At 55.4% G+C, this 18,876-nt stretch overlaps 7 protein-coding genes across 7 annotated transcripts; 2 read left to right on the top strand and 5 right to left on the bottom strand.

Moving 5' to 3' along the window:
• Positions 1-984: 984 nt before the first annotated feature.
• Positions 985-2,399, bottom strand: B0T15DRAFT_509387 (PLC-like phosphodiesterase; the record flags this gene model as incomplete). Its single annotated transcript, XM_062867779.1, has 4 exons — positions 985-1,530; positions 1,670-1,948; positions 2,031-2,245; positions 2,363-2,399. 4 exons carry the CDS (start codon positions 2,397-2,399, stop codon positions 985-987), a joined length of 1,077 nt encoding a protein of 358 aa, XP_062724765.1.
• Positions 2,400-4,201: 1,802 nt separating this feature from the next.
• On the bottom strand, positions 4,202-7,020 carry B0T15DRAFT_392723 (fungal-specific transcription factor domain-containing protein; the record flags this gene model as incomplete). The annotated part of the gene is made up of 4 exons (XM_062864653.1): positions 4,202-5,419; positions 5,477-5,834; positions 5,887-6,484; positions 6,540-7,020. The coding sequence occupies 4 exons, from the start codon at positions 7,018-7,020 to the stop codon at positions 4,202-4,204; spliced, it is 2,655 nt and encodes an 884-aa protein (XP_062724764.1).
• A 2,686-nt stretch (positions 7,021-9,706) lies between these two features.
• On the bottom strand, positions 9,707-11,337 carry B0T15DRAFT_483489 (uncharacterized protein; the record flags this gene model as incomplete). The annotated part of the gene is made up of 3 exons (XM_062866163.1): positions 9,707-9,820; positions 9,947-11,005; positions 11,071-11,337. 3 exons carry the CDS (start codon positions 11,335-11,337, stop codon positions 9,707-9,709), a joined length of 1,440 nt encoding a protein of 479 aa, XP_062724763.1.
• A 297-nt stretch (positions 11,338-11,634) lies between these two features.
• Positions 11,635-13,867, top strand: B0T15DRAFT_525843 (P-loop containing nucleoside triphosphate hydrolase protein). Its single transcript, XM_062868873.1, has 6 exons — positions 11,635-11,784; positions 11,853-11,946; positions 12,028-12,037; positions 12,115-12,626; positions 12,718-13,325; positions 13,381-13,867. The coding sequence occupies exons 2-6, from the start codon at positions 11,853-11,855 to the stop codon at positions 13,405-13,407; spliced, it is 1,251 nt and encodes a 416-aa protein (XP_062724762.1). The 5' UTR covers positions 11,635-11,784; the 3' UTR covers positions 13,408-13,867.
• On the bottom strand, positions 13,868-14,896 carry B0T15DRAFT_525834 (uncharacterized protein). The gene is made up of 3 exons (XM_062868872.1): positions 14,620-14,896; positions 14,444-14,552; positions 13,868-14,374 (listed from the first exon to the last, which is right to left on the bottom strand). Exons 1-3 carry the CDS (start codon positions 14,634-14,636, stop codon positions 14,327-14,329), a joined length of 174 nt encoding a protein of 57 aa, XP_062724761.1. The 5' UTR covers positions 14,637-14,896; the 3' UTR covers positions 13,868-14,326.
• Positions 14,897-16,620: 1,724 nt separating this feature from the next.
• On the top strand, positions 16,621-17,529 carry B0T15DRAFT_525827 (60S ribosomal protein L22). The gene is made up of 4 exons (XM_062868871.1): positions 16,621-16,745; positions 16,875-16,916; positions 16,989-17,185; positions 17,249-17,529. Exons 1-4 carry the CDS (start codon positions 16,731-16,733, stop codon positions 17,373-17,375), a joined length of 381 nt encoding a protein of 126 aa, XP_062724760.1. The 5' UTR covers positions 16,621-16,730; the 3' UTR covers positions 17,376-17,529.
• Positions 17,530-18,820, bottom strand: B0T15DRAFT_500709 (mitochondrial carrier domain-containing protein). Its single transcript, XM_062867377.1, has 2 exons — positions 18,546-18,820; positions 17,530-18,452 (listed from the first exon to the last, which is right to left on the bottom strand). The coding sequence occupies exons 1-2, from the start codon at positions 18,682-18,684 to the stop codon at positions 17,611-17,613; spliced, it is 981 nt and encodes a 326-aa protein (XP_062724759.1). The 5' UTR covers positions 18,685-18,820; the 3' UTR covers positions 17,530-17,610.
• Between the last annotated feature and the right edge of the window lie 56 nt (positions 18,821-18,876).

Genomic DNA, 18,876 nt, shown 5'->3' with positions numbered 1-18,876 from the left:
ATGTAGCGACTGTCCACGCCTGGAGCGTTTAGCATATACTAAGTTTCACGATAGACTGGACACCTTACAGTATTCAATTTGTAGGCGCAGCTCAACTGCGCACTCCTGTCCACGTCAGCTTTCACAGCCGCCAGCACAAGAATTGGTCCGGTTCTCATTGAGAATGTTGCTGAATATGCATCTGGATTGTCTAGAATACAACTATCGCCTCTCCTAGGGCGGTTACCCCTGAAACACCATGAACAGCCGCCTTCAGAGTTCAGACCGAATGACTAGGATGCTATACCTATCTAGCTAAGAGTTGCCATAGATATGCGACGCTGCTATAACTTCAGATAAGTAGTACCTATTCCAACGGACGATCCTGACTGTCTTCTCAGTGTCAAGGCGATGCTTGGGACCAGCGATCTCTTCCTCCACGCGTCAACAGTCAGCTTCGGAAAGGGGGCTCGGCCGACATTGTCATCCTCGAAGAGTGTTGATGGTGGTTTAGTGGTTTCAAGATTGGTGTAGCTCTTACGATGGGCCTCTAGCCGATGGCTGATGGCTGACTTGCTGCTAAGCTCCATCACGAAGCTTGTTCTCTTTTCCACTCCATTAGCCTGTTTCTACCGTTTAGGTTTGACAGATGGCCCTTGCTTCGTTGTCTGGGTGTTCTGATGGAAAGCCGCGGACTTAGTGACCTCGGCCTCCTTCGGTGCCGGTACCCTCGAGTTAGAGCTCGCCGCATAGATGATTATATGCTGACCATTGACCGTGCTGTGAACCGATTAACCGATGCAGCGTACCAAGTTGCCACTGTCACCCTCCAGCAACTATCAACATTAAGACGCCGAGACGCCAACCGTAGTCTAGAAACATAACGTAAAGCCCGCAGCGCTTAAGGCTTCCAACAACGCAACACATAATACCCATGAGAGAGGGATTCCGAAGACAAAGCTTCCCGCTCGCACACGGAAAGCCTACCACCACTGCCTTTTCCTCTCACGTCTTGTCCGGCACCAACTTCGCCTTCAGCCGCTTCCTCGCTTTCGCTCCCCGGCTACTCAACCGATGCCACAACAACACCGTGAACAGCAGCGCCGCGCCCTGCAGCACAAACGCCTTGACGTACAGCGTCACCGTACGCGGCCAGCCACCCCCGGCGCGCCGACCATCCCGTGCCGCCAGCGCCATCTTCTTATCTTGGCCGCCACCACCATCACTACTACTATACGCCCGATGAAACCCATCCCTGACATCCGCAAACCTGCCCACCTCGTCGGTCACGACGCCGTCGACGCCCTTCCTGCAGCTCCACCGCATCCACTGCTCGTCGTTGACGGTCCAGACAAACAGCCGGCGGCCGCGCCGGCGCACTTCGCGGCGGAAGCGGGCGCCCAGCGGGCCGACGAGCACGGGCTGGAACAGGTTGAAGTGCACGTCTGGGTGGGCATCGGAGAGGAAGCGCTTGGCGTAGACGAGGGAGAAGCCGATGTAGGCGAGCGGGAAGGAGGGGAGGTGCGTGCGGGCGAGGTGCACGTAGTTCTCCTGTGTATAAGTCAGTACTACTCCCGAGCATGGATGGATGAATGGTACGGGGTAGATTGAAGACAAGTAGATGTATCAAGCAGGGGAAAAGAAAGACGAGAAATGAAGAAAGAAAATAACCCACGTTCCAAACACCCACAACAACCCTCTCCCTCCACGGACGACACCCCTCTCCTGGAGCCACGGACGCGATGGCCCGCGCAATCGCAGCAAGCAGCAGCTCCGGGTCGTCGTCCAGCTTGATGTCCAGCAGCACCCAAACCGACCCCAGCCCCCGTCCTGTCAGCCACTCGAGCAGGTCGGCCAGCCGCGGCATGCCCTGACGGGGTTGCTGCGTGGTCCGGAGGGTGCGCAGGTACTCCCAGTCGCAGTCGGCGATTTTCTTGTCGATCCCGAAGCAGCGTTTCAGGGAGCCGTCCTTTTTTGTTGCATTCTCTTCGTTAGTAGTCTGTCACCTATCATTATAGCATGAGTCGCGTTGAGTTGATTCTCTCTCTCACATGAGACAGCACTGCTACGCCATCGCGAGACAGATGCAGATCTGTTTCGATGGCGTGTGCGCCAGCTGCCACTGCGCCGCGGAATGCGGCCATGGTGTTCTCCGGGAACGCCGCCTTGTACCCCCGGTGCCCGATGTTCTGTGGCAGCGGGGGCTCGCCTCCTCCTCCTCCTCCTCCTCCGGGGAGAGGATTATCGGCGCTGGCGGGGTGTACTACTACATAGGGTCCGTGTTAACGCTAACCCAAAGGGATCCGGGAGCGATGATACGGGAGTAGATTTGCGGCGGCCGGTGTGGGGTGACACCCTCAGAGTAACGTTCGAGTATCCGTACCTGTTTCCCAAAGGAGCGGCATCGCCTCGGCGGACATGTTCATCCAGCATGGAACGATAGATAAAACGCAGTATAAACGAGTGTCAAAATTGATACCAGAGAGCTTTGAAAGAAGAACAAAACGGACTGCGACGGCTCTCAGACTGCTGATGTTGAAACCCCAGACAAACAGACCCATCGAATGAAGGGGCGGACTCGGACCACGGAGATAGGACGGAGTCTCTACTAGCCCCGGGCCATCCGGAACTCCCGCGTGCCGTTTCGTTCCTTTCCCACTGCCAGTGATCGACAGGGCCATGTGGGGCATTGACACGCAACCTGCCAGCTGCCGGGCGATTGTCAAACCGCCATCAACACCGCCACTACGGCGGTACCAAAATTACCCTGTACAGTAGCATAATAGTACATACTAGTACCGTACCTTATCTTGTGCAACCACACTGGTTTGCCGCTGTGTTACTTCGTATATGCCACCGTTTCCGTACCTACACCTCTAGTTACCTATCAGAGAGACAGCACGGCACACAGGTAGAGAGAGCACTTGCGCGTCCAGCCCCCCTCACGTCTGATTCAGGCTAAACCTCCCATGTCGTCTACACGTGGAAGGATAAAAGAGTCTGACGCGCGGGCTGCAAAGCCGTTCGGGAGGTGCGTCCCGCTCTCATCGCTATACAGATATTGTGGCTTATACGGAGCAGCACTATATTTCCTACACGTACATGTATATGCGTGACGGAAGTTTTGACACCCCCCCCCCCCCAGTGAGACCGTCAGGCGGGTACCTGAGTTCACACACCCGTTTCCTGCCATAGTGTACAATACATTGCGTGATTTGCATCCGCAGGCACACCTAACTAAGGTACCTTACCTTACGTATGGGTCTACAATACGACAGAAAAGATACCGGTCCTGCATCAGCATCATTCATTCATCTTACGTGTTCCAAGTGTAGGTATTATACACCATTGTATTTGACGGAGACATGACCTGTACACTAGGTAACTAGTTCATATGAATTCACACACCGCTGGTCCCGTCATGTGGTCCTGAATGGTTCCGGCTTCGGCAATGGAAAGTCGACTTTTGCCGGAGCCCCTGAATTGGGCAATCCGAAGATCACCGCAGGGGCTGTCAGTGCTTGGCTGAGCTTGGTCCATCGAGTCAGTCATTGTGGAGAGTTCTCCCGCTCATCGGTGGAGAATGGCTTTTGCATAAGAGATCCCAACCACAACGCCTCATTTGCGAGCCTTGCCGAGTGGATATTTTAGAGCCCAAAGTGGAATACTGATCCCAACAGAACAAAAGACGAGGCGGTATCTGGTCGTGCTAGTCACAGCTCTCGGTTACGGGGTAGGTGTTGGCTACTCCAGCGTGTAGTTGAATTCGATAACATGAGATCGTTGCTTCAGTTGAGGGAACAGCAATATGTTAAGGTAGCCAGCTACATACGCTGCTAGAACAACATGATATGCCGAACAACTCCATTCTTCTCTTGCCTTTGAGACGATCCACGCAAAAGTCCAGGAAATCCGAATAGCATGGCCCATGATCCCCAGCCACATGTTCCAAATATAAAAGCCATAAAGCATTAGTAAGCCTTCAAATTCTCAATCTCCGCGCCGTACTCCGACGAGCACCCACGCACATGTAGTTGTAACTCCTTGAAACACACGCCTCATGTCCAAGATTGAAATTTCCCCCGTGGCATCGGTATCGAAACGCCCATCAAGGGGTTTCTCCTCTCCCATCATGCAGCTTCGTGTCTCTCCAGGGTCGTATTCAAAGGGAAGGTAGTTCGGACACGGCCTACCCGACGTCCAAGAGAAAACCGCATCCATTTCATAGCCCATACCCATCCAATCCCTCCAGAACATACCCATCCGTCGGTGAGGTCACCGGGATCAGCGGGTTCCTGAAATCCATGCTCCCCACGCTCCCCAGGTCATCAGTTGAGCTGAGTCCATCCTCGCTCAAACTAAGGCCGCTGTGGGACGAGGCCGTTCCAGGAGCGAAATCGCCCAGATTGAACCCTGTCAAATCCCATGAGTCGGGCGACCATGGTGCTGTGGTCGTCGTCGTTGCAGACATCGGCGTCTCCGCCAACGCCAGGCCCAACCCGGGACCTCCGTATATCGCGTCGTAAACGTTGAGTTGCCCGCTGTCGATCGATCCCACCAACGCCTCCCATTCGGCCGGTGAGACCGTGGATCCTTTCTGGAGCTGCGCGAACAGGTGTGCCTGCTGGGCGTGCGTCATCGGCGGATGGGATCCGCGTGCCTGAACCGGAGAGGATGGCTGAGAGTGTGAGTCTAAGTGCAGGTATTCCATCGTCTGCTTCGTGCTCGGTGATGTCGCCATACGTGCAAGCATCGCTGCTTGTGCTGCCTGCGCGTGGCTCAGGGACAGCCTGTGGTCGCGTTGTGATAGAGGGATAGTCGGCCTTGGGCAGTCGAACGATCCTCTGGAGCGCGGGGGTAGATGATCCGCTCTGTGTTGTGTAGGTTGTGGCATCGTCATTCTGCGCAGCTTCTCTTGTTGCAGGAGTAGATCGGTCTCGCTGATGCTGGCACTAAGGTGGCGGCCAAGTACGGGATGCGCCTTGTGCACCATGGGCGGCGACGTCCGTTGTGCCGGAGGAACTGCGAGGTTGGTATCCGGACTTTGCCTCGGCGGCGTAGGTAGCGACTGCGGTGATGGTTCATCGACGGTAACCAACACTCCCGCGACACGCTTCAGATCGTAGCAGCCAGGTGCTTTCGCCTTGTCCGCGGCCTTGATAACAGCATTCACCAACTTCTCGTTGTCCTTCAGTAGCTTGCTATCCCGCTTGAGTTCCATCGTCTGGAAGAGTAGGGTAATACCACAGAGAATAAGGGTGTCCGCCTTGTTGAGACAGAAGGAGAAAGACAAGTTGCGTTCCTCGAGGAGCTCGATGATCTGTATCATGTGCTTGCTCGACTCGGTGATGGAAATAAGTGCGGAGGCGGCCTTTGATCCCAAGTTGGATGTTACCGCGGGGCGGTAGATTAGAGTACGGGTGTAGTAGTAAGCAAGAGCCTAGAGCCGTGGTCAGTCACGTGGAAACGGTTCTCAGAGCAATCCACTAGTACTCACCAGAATTGGTGACCTGCTGCCGGTAACATCGGTCGATGGCTTGTCTTGCTTAAAGGTGAGTTTAAGGTGTGGTGGCAATTTCTCGTACCATTCGTCGAGCTCGGCACCCAGCGCGGACATTTGCTGAAGCGAGAGCTCGTGCGAGGTTGCGGAGGGATAGATCTTCCCGAGCACCTTCGCCAAAATTCGGGATCCTCGGAACAAAGCGAGCGCGTTTGACAGTCGAGTGGCCTCTCCTGGAAGGCACGGCTGGAAGCCCTTTTCTGTGACGTACTCATCATCACTGTCCGACGGGAACTCAGTGTGCACGTCCTCCTCTTTCATGAGTTTGGGAAGACCAAGGATCGCGGCAGAAAAGCTACGGGCGTCAGCGAAAGCTGGGTAACAGGAACACGAGGAAGATCACATACCAATCGAGCGTGTAGAGAGTCCAAAAGACCTTCTTCCGGGTCTCAATGGTGAGGACGCCGAAGGAGAATCTCTTCTGGCTCTGATGCAGTCCGAGCCGGTGGGACAGGCCAACGGCGATGCCTTTGTAATGCTGCAGCCTCTTGTAGTCGGCCCTAATCGTACAGTACATAAGCGCCAGCACTATGCATTGCAGGGTCATCATGGTGTTATCCATGAGGACCGCCTCAAGCGCTCGTTGCCATTGCTGTTCGCAGGCAGCGATTTGCTGAAGATCGGGCTGCTCTCCGGACAGCGCGGCAATACTGAAAACCAAGTAGAGTTGCGCCAGCTTGTGGTTATTCTTGATCTTCTCGGGGTCCGAAACAAATTCCTCGTAAACACGAAGGAAAGTAGGCTTGTGAAGTACTGGGAAGAGAGGTGCCCACTCCTGGAAGTAGACATTGACGCATCGATCTGAGAACAGCCGGGGAGGTATCCTCATTGTGTGAGCAGGTGGCTTGGTTGTGAGCGGATAGCATCCCTGTATGTGCAGAAACGCCTCCGGGTTGAACTCGGCGCAAGACTTCCCATTCTCTTGCATCTTCCGCTTGAAGGATTCTGATGATCGCGGATTAGCAGCTGGATTACGCGATAGCAGAGTGAGTCGACAAACCGATGAATGAGCGTCCGCTAGAAGCGCCCATGAAGTAAGAATCAGAGTTCTCAACACCGAGTAACAGCGGTGACGCCTGAACCCGGAATGTGTCCTCCTTAGGCGCACCAGCGTCCTTCTTCGCTTCGACCGCGGGAGAGCCTTGGCATTGCTCCGTAGACTGCCGTCGATTGCCGTGTATCCTCGACAGCATATCGATTTTCTCATCCTTCTCATCCAACAAGTCCTTGAGCTCCCGGACCTCAGCCTCCAATACACGCACTCGTTCCTCCAGTGATTCGGTGTAGCCCCTCGGGAAGGCACGGCGGCTGAGCTTGTCGCTGGTGCGGCACTCGAATCCGACATTGGCGCACTGGGAGCAGCAGGGGCGGATGCCATCGCAGCGGATCTTCTTGCTGCGGCATCGGTCGCAGGCCTGGGCAATGCGGCTCTGGGAGCTGTTGCCCACCTTGATGACTTTCATAGGAAGAATTCCCGGCATTTTGGCCGTGTCTTCGTTCTGCGCCCCTCCCTTATGTTCGTTGCATCCGTACGGTCACACAGTCCGTCTAAAAGATGCTCGAAACAGTCCGACTGAGGATATGGGGTCCCGCCAAGAATTGCGGCGTGCGAGATTGGCGAGATTTACAATCGCAGCAGTAGCCTCGGTGGTGTTCAGGTCTCGTTGATCGTGAAAATTGACGTGACAACCATGGACTGTGAACGCCTTTACCGTGGGAAGAGTCGCCAATTGTCGAGACAAGAAAACTCCAATGGGAAGGGCGAGAAAGTGAGTAACTCGGGGAGGGCGGGGCCAGTCGGCTTTTGAAAGGTGGTAGAAGATGGAAGGTCTGCAGGGAGCGAGGGAAAATTGGCAAATGCAGCCCCAGGCAGCTGGCTCCCTTGTTACGAACCGGCCCACCCGGTGTCCTCGCAGCGAGGAAAATTGGAAACGGCCGGTCAGCACCCGCGAACCGCGAACAAGGGGCACCGTTGGCAAGCAGGGGTTTCTGGTTGTTGAGGGATGAGCGTCGGCGATTGGCCCGTGTCATAATAACGGCCAACCCTGCTTGACCCGCCTTCCCCAACTGGAAATGGAGAGGCACGAGGGAAAATCTGGGGAGGACAGGGGTGAGCAAGCCATCGTTCTTTTTTGCCTCGTTGAGAGAAGGTGTGCGCTCCACGGAAGTTTTACATTAGCGCGGGACGCTTGGTGAATCCTCTTGTCTGCGGGCATCGTGGATCATCGTCCGTCGTCATCGCCGGTCTGCCAGCTGGACGCTGTCTTCCACCATTTGCCTCCTTCGCCTGCGTCTGCAAACCTGCCTCCAGCTCCGCCTTAGAAATTTCGCGACCCCGCTGGCAGGCTCCCTGTCCAGCAGATCGCGGCGAGCAGATCGAGGTGTAACCTTGGCTCTGAGGGCTCCTTGGCCCCCGCATTCCCATCAAAGCAGGAATGGCACCACCCAGCACCATCCAGGTCGACGCATAATGAAATAGCCCAGAATGTGGGCCTTGGAATTATGAGTCCATTCGCTTGCTTTCGTCGTCTGCCCAGAATCCAAAATCCGGGGTAAGGCGCATCATGAGGGCGCCGGGAGACCACATGGCAGGTAAAATTTACGGCGCCAAGTTGGTGGGCCCAAAACTCCGGTCGTGATCTTCACAGCGAGCCGGGCAAAGCCGGATTTGTTACAGAGCAACTACCGAAAACATTTCGACGATCTCTACGATGTGGGATGTATAAAGTGGGACAACTTGCGTTCTTTAGCAGCGCCGACCTGGGCTGCACTTACAACGGGGCGCAGCAATGCACGTCCGGGCGGAATGCAGGACTGGACGTGAGGTGAAGCGAATACGGCAGTGTAAGCTGGTAGATAATAAGGTAGGAACTAGTAACCTCCACGCGTCCACGGATGTACACGGTAACCACCTCATGAGGAGACGAGGCCATCACAGCGAAAAATGACTCTTTCGAAACGTCCTCCAGTCCCTCCCGTCTTATCAATTATTGTTGACATTTCACGAGAAAACCAGCGGTATCCAACTCTCGTGCGTGGCTTCCCCGACTGGTCGCGTGTTTCAATCATTATGGGTCAGGAACCAGTCGAAATTGAATTTCAGCCATCCCGTCCCCCGATAAGACGTACGCCTCATAGCCCTGCAGTGACATCTTACCTCCTGAATTCTGATACTTGCTGCGGCACCGGCCACCACGGGAGTTGACCGGGCAGTCCTTCAACTACTACTAGGTAGCCTACCTTTGATCCTACGCCGGGAAACAGTACAAATGCCGATAGATATACTAGTAGTACGTGCCCGATTGAACCGAAACCCAGCACAACAGCTGCATGACTCTTAGATAACCTTAGATAGTAGGTAGGCTGCCAGGAAGTACTCCGTAGGTGGCAGTCTATCAAACCGAGGATTCATTGCCCCACCCGGCCGAATCATGACCGCGGAGTCGTGGATGAACCGTACATACATAAGGTAGGTACCTACGTAGGCGTGGTAGGGTAGTATGCAGGTTCATGATCTGTCAAAAAAAATATCTCAACTTCTCAACTGGTATCGGAGTCGCTGGTGCAAAAATCATTCTAAGCTTCTGTGGCATACCAGCTTCGCCTCTTTTCTCCACGGTTATGGCTGTCGGTTATTATGACAGTTCAGATATGAGATGAAAGGGTCCGGCTTTTCGCGAAGGATCTGAGAGATCAATCTTCCCCCGCATTTCTGGGGAAGGCGGCGCGATCCTACGGGGCCCCGGCGAACATGCGCCCCAGTCATCCGGGGTCGGAGGGCAAGAGCTGCTTCTCGCAGCTCGTCGCTATGTGACTTCGATCAAGAACGGTAAACCGAGGATGCCCGCTTTTGTTCCTATATCTTCCTATGCCCAGATTTGAGGCGTCATTAGCTTGATCCCTCCAAAAGAAACATCATACGTTCCCACACTCTGTGTGTGTAGTCTACATTAGCGGCTCCCCAGGATGAATCACATCTACCGGTACAACCTCGCGAGATTGTATGGTAAGATGGAACCGTCTTCTTGTACCCGTGTGTCCCGTGACGGCATCCATCGTCGTTGTCGCGTCGTCCGCGATGAGCCCTTTGCACAGCCTCTCCTTTCGCTGATGTGAGGCGATTTCCGATCTACAAAACGCACAGCCTCACGTTGGTCGAGGTAACCCTCAACTGAAGTCGTCGGCCTCATTGGACGCTTCTTCGTCAGCTAAATCCAATTCGGCATGTTCCATCAGTCCGAGATAAGCCACCACGTTCCTGTCCTTCAGTAGCGTGCTCCTCTGCATCCGGACCTTGTCAGTCTCCAACTAAACCATATTCGTGCTCGTGCATGCGGGGGATAGTCTCGTCTTCCAACAAACGCCGGGTTCTACACAGTGCACTATGTAGTAGCATATTGCACTCACCTCTACTTCTAGGGCTTCAATAGCGCTTTCGAGAATCTTCGCTTCGACCTGGCGGAGGAGCGATGCTGCCTTGAAACAATCCCCTCTCTGCATGGGATCAGCCCGCTCAGGGAACGTGCTAGACCGCAGCCCTTCCAGCTGAGTTTGGAGCTGCTCTTGGACGACCGTGACGACGCGTAATTGCAGGACCGCAGCAAGCGGATGGTACCGTATGAGGGCCTCAAAGCCGGCCGCTCGGTCTGTGACATCCTCGTCCTGCCAGAACACGCGCAGCTGCCGACCCCCATCGTTGTCCTGCAGGACGCGAAAGTCTATCCCGTCCTCCTCGTTGACGCACATGAGATACGCGAATTCGCTCTGCCATCGGATGGACCCGTCATCCTCCCGAGCGACATGGATCTGGGGCGCCTGACCAAAGGCGACAAGCTTCGCCTTGGCTAAGGGGTCGTCTGGGAACGGGCTCAGGGGCAGGACAAGTTTATCGGTGGTCAGCTGAGGATCGATGAAACCGTAGCTGAACAGCATCTCTGCAGCGGACTTGTCGTTGCCGTAGCTGATGGTGATCTCATCGCCTTTGGAGATGCCGACTCCTGGTCTGAGCAGCAGGAGCACCTCGTCTCTGGAGTTTTCTTCATAGTATGCTGAGGGTGTAGCCGAATGATTGATCATGTCAATGCAAGGGACCATGCATTCCCCGGATCTTGGCAGCTCCAGGCATCGGGACCGATACAGAGCGTCGAGGCGGATCCAATCCGTGAAGGACACCGAGCCACCGTCCCACAGCAGCTCTCGCCAACAGAGGATATCGGACGATTTCTCCCTCACAACAGCAAACTCGGCATCCAGGGCTGAGATTTTGGCATTGACAGCCGCCTCGAGAGAGGTCCCTTGAAGCAAGAACTTCTCATCCTCGGTCCACAGTGTCGGCACTAAAACAGTCTCGGGCAGGAACTGGATATACTCCATCCACGGGTTTGAGACGCCCATCGAGGAGTGACCAGATCGCGAAGCCAGGGCTGTTTGAACAAGGAGGAACAGCAGGACGTCTGCGCGTCCGGACTACAAGTGCCGTCAGATTCGACTCGAATTGTATGATAAAAGCTGGGGGAAGAGAACTCCTTTACACGATGTCCAACGGCGTCTAGCAGCTGTCTGAAATTTCTGTCCTCCTTTGCATACTCGTCCACGGCCGCGGCATTCAGGACGAGGTCGTGTGGCACAGCAAGCAAGGCCTGAGTTTCAGGACTTATGTCCACTGCCCTCAAACCTGTATCGCTGACTACGCCATAACCCTTTGCCTCGATGCTAGTGACCTTAATATTGTTGAATGAGACGCCGTTTAGGTGCGCCCAAGCTGGGAGGTCCTCAATGGGGAGTACTGGCCGGGGCATAACTGTATCTGAAATAAGATAGGTAGTGAGGAGATTGTATTGTTACTGAAGGGCTATGCCTCGGAAAGTGCTGTTAGCAGTGAAAGAGATGTATCGATTGGAGTTGAGGGTGACCGGGGAAGTACGGACGTATACCTGAAATCTAGAAGGCCACCCGAACAAACCCGATGGATGGTGACTGAACAATACTACCTCTTAGTGAGTTTCGACACATATACGGATAGCATCAACACTTTTGAAACAGACTCGAATATTGAATTGACGCCATCTATTGGTCACACTGAGTTACATTGCGGTAGCTTCTGTGATCATTTCAGCTCCAGTTCTTGAACCTGCCCCTCCTTGAGTCCTTTATCCTGCCTTATCGCTTATCGGAGAGCGGGGCAGATATTTCGGCCAGAGCTCAATGAAGCCACCACCAAAACTTGAAGCCGTCTAAGTTGACAAGTCAGAGAGATGCTGCGTCTCCTTTATTGACCTCCAAATCAAGCACTAACGCATAGAGATTCATCAAGATGCCGCGTGACCCTCTAATTGGCCTGGTCGGAAAGCCCAGCGCGGGCAAGTCCAGCACGCTCAACTCACTCACAGACGCAACTTCCAAAGTTGGTGGGTAGACTCTCCCCGAAGCGCCCGTCCACCATAGAACCAAAAGAAGCTCCGGGGTTGCTGATACGGCCTCCTACGCAGGAAACTTCCCGTGCGCCAGTCGTCCCCCTTCAGCTGCCCCAAACGTTCCCCCCACTATGCTAACCCACCCCTGCCTCCGCTCCCCAGATTCACCACCATCGACCCGCAACGCGCAATCGGCTACCTCCAGATCGACTGCGCCTGCGCGCGGTACGGCCTGACCGACCGGTGCAAGCCCAACTACGGCGCCTGCGACAACGGCCGGCGCAGCGTGCCCATCGAGCTGCTCGACGTCGCCGGGCTCGTGCCTGGCGCGCACCAGGGCAAGGGGCTGGGCAACAAGTTCCTGGACGACCTCCGGCACGCGGACGCGCTGATCCACGTGGTCGACGTCTCGGGCACGACGGACGCCGAGGGGAAGAACACGCGCGGGTATGACCCCAGCGTGGATATTGCGTGGCTACGGAGTGAGATTGTGGCGTGGATCAAGGGGAACCTGATGGAGAAGTGGGGGTCGATCAAGAGGAGGCATATTGCGGTCAAGGCGACCGCCGTGGAGACGCTGCAGAACCAGTTCAGCGGATATGGGAGTACGAGTACGGTGGTGGCGAGGACGCTGGATAAGCTGGGGTTGAAGGAACCGCTGGAGGAGTGGAGTGGTGAGTGCCCCCCGGGAGAAGGAAGATTCCTGCTCGTCGGCAGGAGGGTGGTGGGACTGTAAGGCTGACAGCAGCTCCGCCCGTGGTCTAGAGGAAACCATTGACCGCGTGGTGAATGCGTTTACCGACGAGAAGTTCCCAACGGTGATCGCGCTCAACAAGATTGACCACCCAGACGCCGATAAGAACATCGCAAAGATCGCCAAGATGCAGGACCCTAATACGATCGTGCTCTGCTCGGCCATCTCGGAGATCTTTCTCAGGAAGCTGGCGAAGCAGGGTTACATCCGGTACACAGAAGGCAGCGAGTTCGTCGACACGAGAGAAGACCTGATTGCGGACGGCGACCCTGACGGCGGTGGGCTGAAGGAGCTGGATGAGAAGAACCGGCAGAGGATAGAGAACATCAAGGATATGGTGTTGTACCGGTTCGGTTCGACGGGAGTGGTGCAAGTGCTGTCCAAGGCGGCCGAGATACTAGGTCTGGTGCCGGTATTCCCGGTCAGGAATACGACTACGTTTGGGTCCGGCGCAGGCGACTCAAAGTTCGTCTTCCGGGACTGTGTCCTGGTGAAGAAGAACTCGACGGTCGCGGATGTGGCCAGGAAGGTTATGGGGGATGCGCCGATTGCCTACATTGAGGGCGCAGGAGGCATCCGGGTGGCTGAAGACCAAATAGTCTCCGTTGGGAAGAATGATGTGAGTTTTCAAGGTACTGCGTTTGGTGTGTGGCTTGCTGCTGACTCGGGTGAAGATATTGTCGTTCAAAGTAGGGAAATAGAAGGCTTATTATGGCAACATCATGAGCCACCGTTCTGCCCTACTATTGAAGGTCTCAGTTATCGACCACAAGAAGCTTGAGATGTTCCTCCGCAACTCGGTGGCCACGGACAGGCTTGACAACGGACCATGAATCATTTGCGGATGGTACGCTGCACGTCGAAGTTCAAGCCGAGAGATTACAACATCGCCATGTGGGCAGATCGAAGTTTGTTCCCTTGCCCAGGCTGTCACGCATTTCTCGGGAAAGCCCTGATTAGAGACGCAGCCGGCTACAGACACGAAGGAACCATCGGAAAGCGAAGCTTCGGAGAGCCGCAAATGACCATTCAAAGTCGGAGGAAAAGATCATAATTTGTACGAATCCATGCTCATTCGTGAGGCATGACCTCGGGTATCGTGATATTAGAAGCTCGCAGATGAGCCGAGCACCACATGACAGGCGTGGAACCAAGCAAGCCGACCCCGAGACTAAAACATGTCGAAAGGAGAGAACGCAGAAAAGCGAGAAGAAACCTAAACCCCGTGCCCATATCTATCATGCCTGAAATTTCCCATACCCGACGTCTTCAGGCATCGGGCAACTCCGACATCCCGAACGCCTTCCGTTGCTCCCGGGAGTCCCGTCGAATTCAGCTTGGCGCCCAGCGTGAAGCGGCCGACAAGTGGGGCTGCGTCACTGCATCCATTATGTCATTTGCTACCCTGAGCGCCCCACCCGATCCAGACCAGGGTAGCTCATCGAGAAAATGGCTGGCCGAGCGAACCGCTTGTTTGTTCGTTGGAGGCCACCGTTTTCAGATGCGTCGTGACATCGTGACTGTTTCGTTGATCTTTTCGAGACATGGTTCAAATCGAGAGGATGATCGGAAAGATGCCGGCTGCTCTCAAGCTGGAGCTCGCTACCGTACGAGGCGGAACTAGAATTTGCAGATGATGTACAGAGCGTGGATAATGCCGGGGAGGTACTGTAAGCGGTCAGCAGACTGCAGAGCAACCGAGGTATCCGATGAGACAATGAGGGGCGGAGAACTCACGCCGAGAATGGTTAGGAGAATGTTGATCAGCAAGTCGGCGCCGCACCCGCGCTCGAGGAACACGCCGAGCGGCGGGAGGATTACGGCAAAAATGATCTTGCAGATGTCGCTGGAACGCAGAAAGGTTAGTGATGCCGTAGCGACGTGGCTGGGAGGTGCGGTATGAGGTCGCCTACCTAGCGGTGAAAGGCATTGTGACGGTGTTTTGCTGTTAATAATGCGACGGGCGGTTGCTAATGTGTTCGAGACGTTTGGTTTCTGGGCTTGGGAGGTTGAAGTTCTTTCGAAGTTTGGAGTGATCGCAGTTTGGGTGAGAGGAGAGGACCAACAAGCAAGCTGGAATGTGGGTTCCGCAAGTAGATTAAATAACTTTGGCTGGGCTGACCACGTTCTCGCAACTTGATCTGCTTGGAATAGCGGGGCCTCCAAGGTACGTAGGATGGCTGCGCCGGATCGGTTGGCAACAAACAAAGCTCTTGTCACGGAGTCAATCCGGCTGCAGTGATGATTGGATATTGAGCTGTGCGTCATACACCGTCGCATGCGGCCAACTACTGCCCAGTTTCGAGCCTGTCCCTACCAAGCTCAGGATGGTCCAACTTGAACGCTATCGGCTTCCATTGCCGTCCATACTGTGTAAACCACAACCTGACGCGAAAAACGACCCTACTGTACTGTATAGTACATCTTAGGTGGGCTACGCGTCGCCATAAATCGCCGAGGTTCCCCAAGACGACCAACATCTATTTCGTCGCTCTTTGGTACCTAAGGTAACTCAGCGACCGCATGCGCTAACACGACCTACACTACTGTGTACCTTACACTATGCTAGGAGGTGGAGCTGAGTGAGTCTGGAAGCGGCTTCCCCAACTGTGCCACTCCCCGTTGCCGCCGTTGCACGAATCAACTCACGTCGGCGCCAGGAGGTCAAGTTTCGGTTGGACATCAAGGTGCAATTCACAAGGCGTAGCATTTGGGGCACCATCATCGGCTGAGATCGGTAGTCGCTACAGTAGTGGCCGCGCGCTGAACCGATGTCACATGGACGCGGCAGTCGAACTTCATGCTCTTGGCGCTAGTGACGTAGCCAGGAGAATGACATCATCCACTGCCGAGGAGCCGACTGGGCGGTCTGGGCTCGCGATTAAACTATCGGTCAGCCTTACATTCAAATGGCACTGTAATCGATCGTAATCGAGTTACAAAATACGATTTCCTCCCGGACAACTGCACCAGATTGCGAGGAAATTGTCAAGACCGATACGTCTGGCAAATGCAATTCTGCATGGAATGGCTGATCGTTTCAGGTTCAACGCCGTTACGGACGCTTGCACGGATTGGTGCCTTGCGTATGTAGGTGTTGGTTTTCTATGAGTGCCTTCCCACAAAGGACCTGCAATATTCCGTTAGGAAGACGTACGCTAAACGCCGCTGAGCCGTCATGTGTATACGAATTTATATTCACGGCCGAGACGTATTTGCGATAGCACGGGTACGGCATCCAACTTAGGCAGGTCAACTGAGCACCGGTCCGAGTCAGTTAGTACTATTACCGGGCCGTCTCTTTCTTACTTACGGTACTAGTAGGCAGCGACATAGCCCAGTTTCTGTGCTCTATCCCGAGGCCTATGTGTCGACCTCCGCCCTACCAGATAAGGTTTGCCAGGACGCTACACGACTGATAACCTCGTGAGAGCCGGGCCTAGGTTCAATGCCGCCATCTCACTAGATCCACGCTGCATCAGCCCAAAGGAAATGAAGGCCGGTCACAGCTAACCTAATCGTTCCAGTCGGGTTGCCGAGGACAACTCGCTGGGATCCAATTCAATTCTGGGTCCTTATGTGAGGTTCAGCCGGGGCGTTCGTTTTGTCAGTAGGGCTGTTTCAGCCTTGGGTATGTTCTAAGGCTCAACTAAGGGCGCGTGATATATTCGTTAACTACAAACTTTCATCTCTACGGTTCTACGCAGTAGTTGCATCAATTTCCCTCTCCTGCTGGGATCATCGGGTGTGGAACCCTATGTCGAACTTCCGGTCGGATGCTGGAAGCTCACCGGAGCCGGCCCCTTGGCACGGCCCCACCAGGGTGTTGCAGCCGGACATCTCTGGCCCCACTGAAGCCCTAAATTCAAGTCGCACTTTTCTGCAAAACCCCCCAATTAGACTCCTCACCGCCCGCAATTTTTCGCGACCCAAACAAAACCACCACACAGCCAGAGGCGCAGGATATCAACCTCTTTGCGTCCTAGACAACCACGGTTACTCTCCGCCGATCCCGACAGAAACAATGGCTCCCATCGCAGTATGTCCTATTACCTGACACCGCTTTGCTGTTGGCCCAGTCCCTCGCACCAGAGGCACCCATCTGGTTCCGAGACGGATCATGGCGTGAAGCAGTAGGCTAAGTCAATTTTCCTTCGGGAAACAACAGAAGAAGTCCGGCGCCAAGAAGGGCCCCAAGGTGACAAAGAAGGTGAGTCCCCGCGCCGCCCGAGATTTTACGCATCCTTGGGCCCGTCGCTAACAAAGTCGCCTTGCGTTGCAGTTCGTCATCAACGCTTCGCAGCCCGCCAGCGACAAGATCTTCGACGTCTCGGCCTTCGAGAAGTTCCTGAACGAGAAGATCAAGGTTGAGGGCCGCGTCGGCAACCTCGGCGAGACCATCAAGATCTCCCAGCAGGGTGAGGGCAAGATCGAGATCATCGCCCACAATGATCTCTCTGGCCGCTACCTCAAGTACCTGTACGGCTATCTCATTTCCGGCATGGGGTGATACAAGAGCGGAGATGCTGACAGCCACTACAGGACCAAGAAGTTCCTCAAGAAGATGCAGCTCCGTGACTGGCTCCGTGTCGTCTCGACCTCCAAGGGCGTCTACGAGCTCAAGTTCTTCAACGTCGTTAACGACGAGGCTGAGGATGACGAGGAGTAAACTGGTCGGCCATCTGTTCTGTTTTGGGAGTTCTCCGGGATCGTCTGGAAGGGATACCAAAAGCATATTGCACGGGCTGTGCATAGCGGGACAACGGGTCAATAAAAGCAAAAAAGACACGGGCCGCTGTTGCGACCAGGCGTTGCGCCGAGGCATCTGACTCTCATTCTTCGCCGTTCCCCTGGGTATAATGCATGTGTGTGACAAAAAGCGCCAAGCTAGAGAACCCCCTATTTTATTCCGGCAACGCCCGCATCGCCGCCTCAAACGCAACGAGCGCCATCGCATTGGCAGGGAACGCCCTGAGAAAACAGGGCAAGAACCCGCGCCAGTACCCCATGGCCCCTTGCTCCCGGTAGACGGCCTTCGCGGCGTCCCTCCACCTGGGGAACCTCCTGACCCCATCGTTCAGCCCCCCTCCCAGGGGGTCCGTCATGATCCTCTGCTTGACCACATCGCTCGGGTAGCTCATGACCCAAAACACCTGCGCGCTCAGCCCGCCCGCCCAGAAGTTGATGGCCGGCGCGCTCAGGCTGGTATGCCGCCGCATCCAGCTCGACAACAGGTCGTAGCTGCCCCACCAGAAAAAGAAGAAGCTCCTAAACAGCAGCGTCGCCTGCAGGCCGTGATAGACCCCGCGCAGGCCGTGGCACCTCCATATCTTCCTCACGCAGTCCACCGGCCCGCTGTACAGCCGCTCCGCCTTGCGGGCCGCATACTGGATCTGCAGCCTGGCCTTGACGTGCTCCACGGGCGCCGCGACAAAGCTGACCGTCGCGCCGGCCAGGACCCCCGCGAGGCCGTGGCCGTGCGCCGGCAGGGGCTTGCCCGGTTCGTGCAGCGGGTGCCACGGCGGGTTGAACAGGTTCTCGTGCAGCAGGCGCCGGTAGACGGACAGCGAGCCCAGCATCACGCTGTCCATGAACATCCACCCCACCAGCGGCGGGGTGGCGCCCTTGTAGAGGCCGAAGACCCCCTCGTGGCGGATGGTTTGCAGCAGGCATTGCAAGGGCCCGGAGAAGCGGGTGGATGTGGTGGTTTGCAGGCGGACTTTGATTGTGTCGAAGGGGTGGCCGACTATATGAGCGGGGGTGTTGGTTAGTTAGTTACCGTATCTTACAGTTGGTGATTGGGTCGAGGTTGGGAATGTTATGTGTGGTGAAACCTTACCGGATAGCTTAGCGATCCCCGAAAAGACGCCGGCGACGAAGCCCTTGTAGTTCTTGTTGCTGCTCGTTGCTGTTTGCGCTTGGGGTTGTGGCGGCGCCGAGGCCGGGGCTGGGGGCTGCGCTTTGATGTCCGCTGCCATTGCGCTGGCTCCGACGGCCGAGGAGTGCAAAGGCGGAAAGGAGGGTCGTCTAGAGGGTGCGAAGGTGTCTTGTCGGACTCATCCTGGGCTGCTGAGCTGGGATGTACTGTACCGGGAGGAATTGAGGTTAACAGGCAGACGGGACAGTTCTTACCCGGCCCCCACTATTCCGGTATCGGACAAGGGCACCCG

This window comes from Chaetomium strumarium (genome assembly GCF_033439665.1).
Source record: "Chaetomium strumarium strain CBS 333.67 chromosome Unknown B0T15scaffold_2, whole genome shotgun sequence".
Classification (NCBI taxonomy): domain Eukaryota; kingdom Fungi; phylum Ascomycota; class Sordariomycetes; order Sordariales; family Chaetomiaceae; genus Chaetomium; species Chaetomium strumarium.
Note: the sequence above shows the minus strand (reverse complement) of the source record. Positions and strands in the feature narration are given on the sequence as shown.

Coding starts and splice junctions, on each gene's coding strand:
- B0T15DRAFT_525827 (XM_062868871.1), top strand. Junction 16,917..16,988: donor GCCCCAAGGTGACAAAGAAG/GTGAGTCCCCGC, acceptor CTTGCGTTGCAG/TTCGTCATCAACGCTTCGCA. Junction 17,186..17,248: donor GGCCGCTACCTCAAGTACCT/GTACGGCTATCT, acceptor CAGCCACTACAG/GACCAAGAAGTTCCTCAAGA.
- B0T15DRAFT_525834 (XM_062868872.1), bottom strand. Junction 14,375..14,443: donor TTCTCCTAACCATTCTCGGC/GTGAGTTCTCCG, acceptor GACCGCTTACAG/TACCTCCCCGGCATTATCCA.
- B0T15DRAFT_525843 (XM_062868873.1), top strand. CDS start 11,853: ATGCCGCGTGACCCTCTAATTGGCCTGGTCGGAAAGCCCAGCGCGGGC. Junction 12,627..12,717: donor ACCGCTGGAGGAGTGGAGTG/GTGAGTGCCCCC, acceptor CCCGTGGTCTAG/AGGAAACCATTGACCGCGTG. Junction 13,326..13,380: donor TCTCCGTTGGGAAGAATGAT/GTGAGTTTTCAA, acceptor ACTCGGGTGAAG/ATATTGTCGTTCAAAGTAGG.
- B0T15DRAFT_500709 (XM_062867377.1), bottom strand. CDS start 18,684: ATGGCAGCGGACATCAAAGCGCAGCCCCCAGCCCCGGCCTCGGCGCCG. Junction 18,453..18,545: donor GGGGATCGCTAAGCTATCCG/GTAAGGTTTCAC, acceptor CCGCTCATATAG/TCGGCCACCCCTTCGACACA.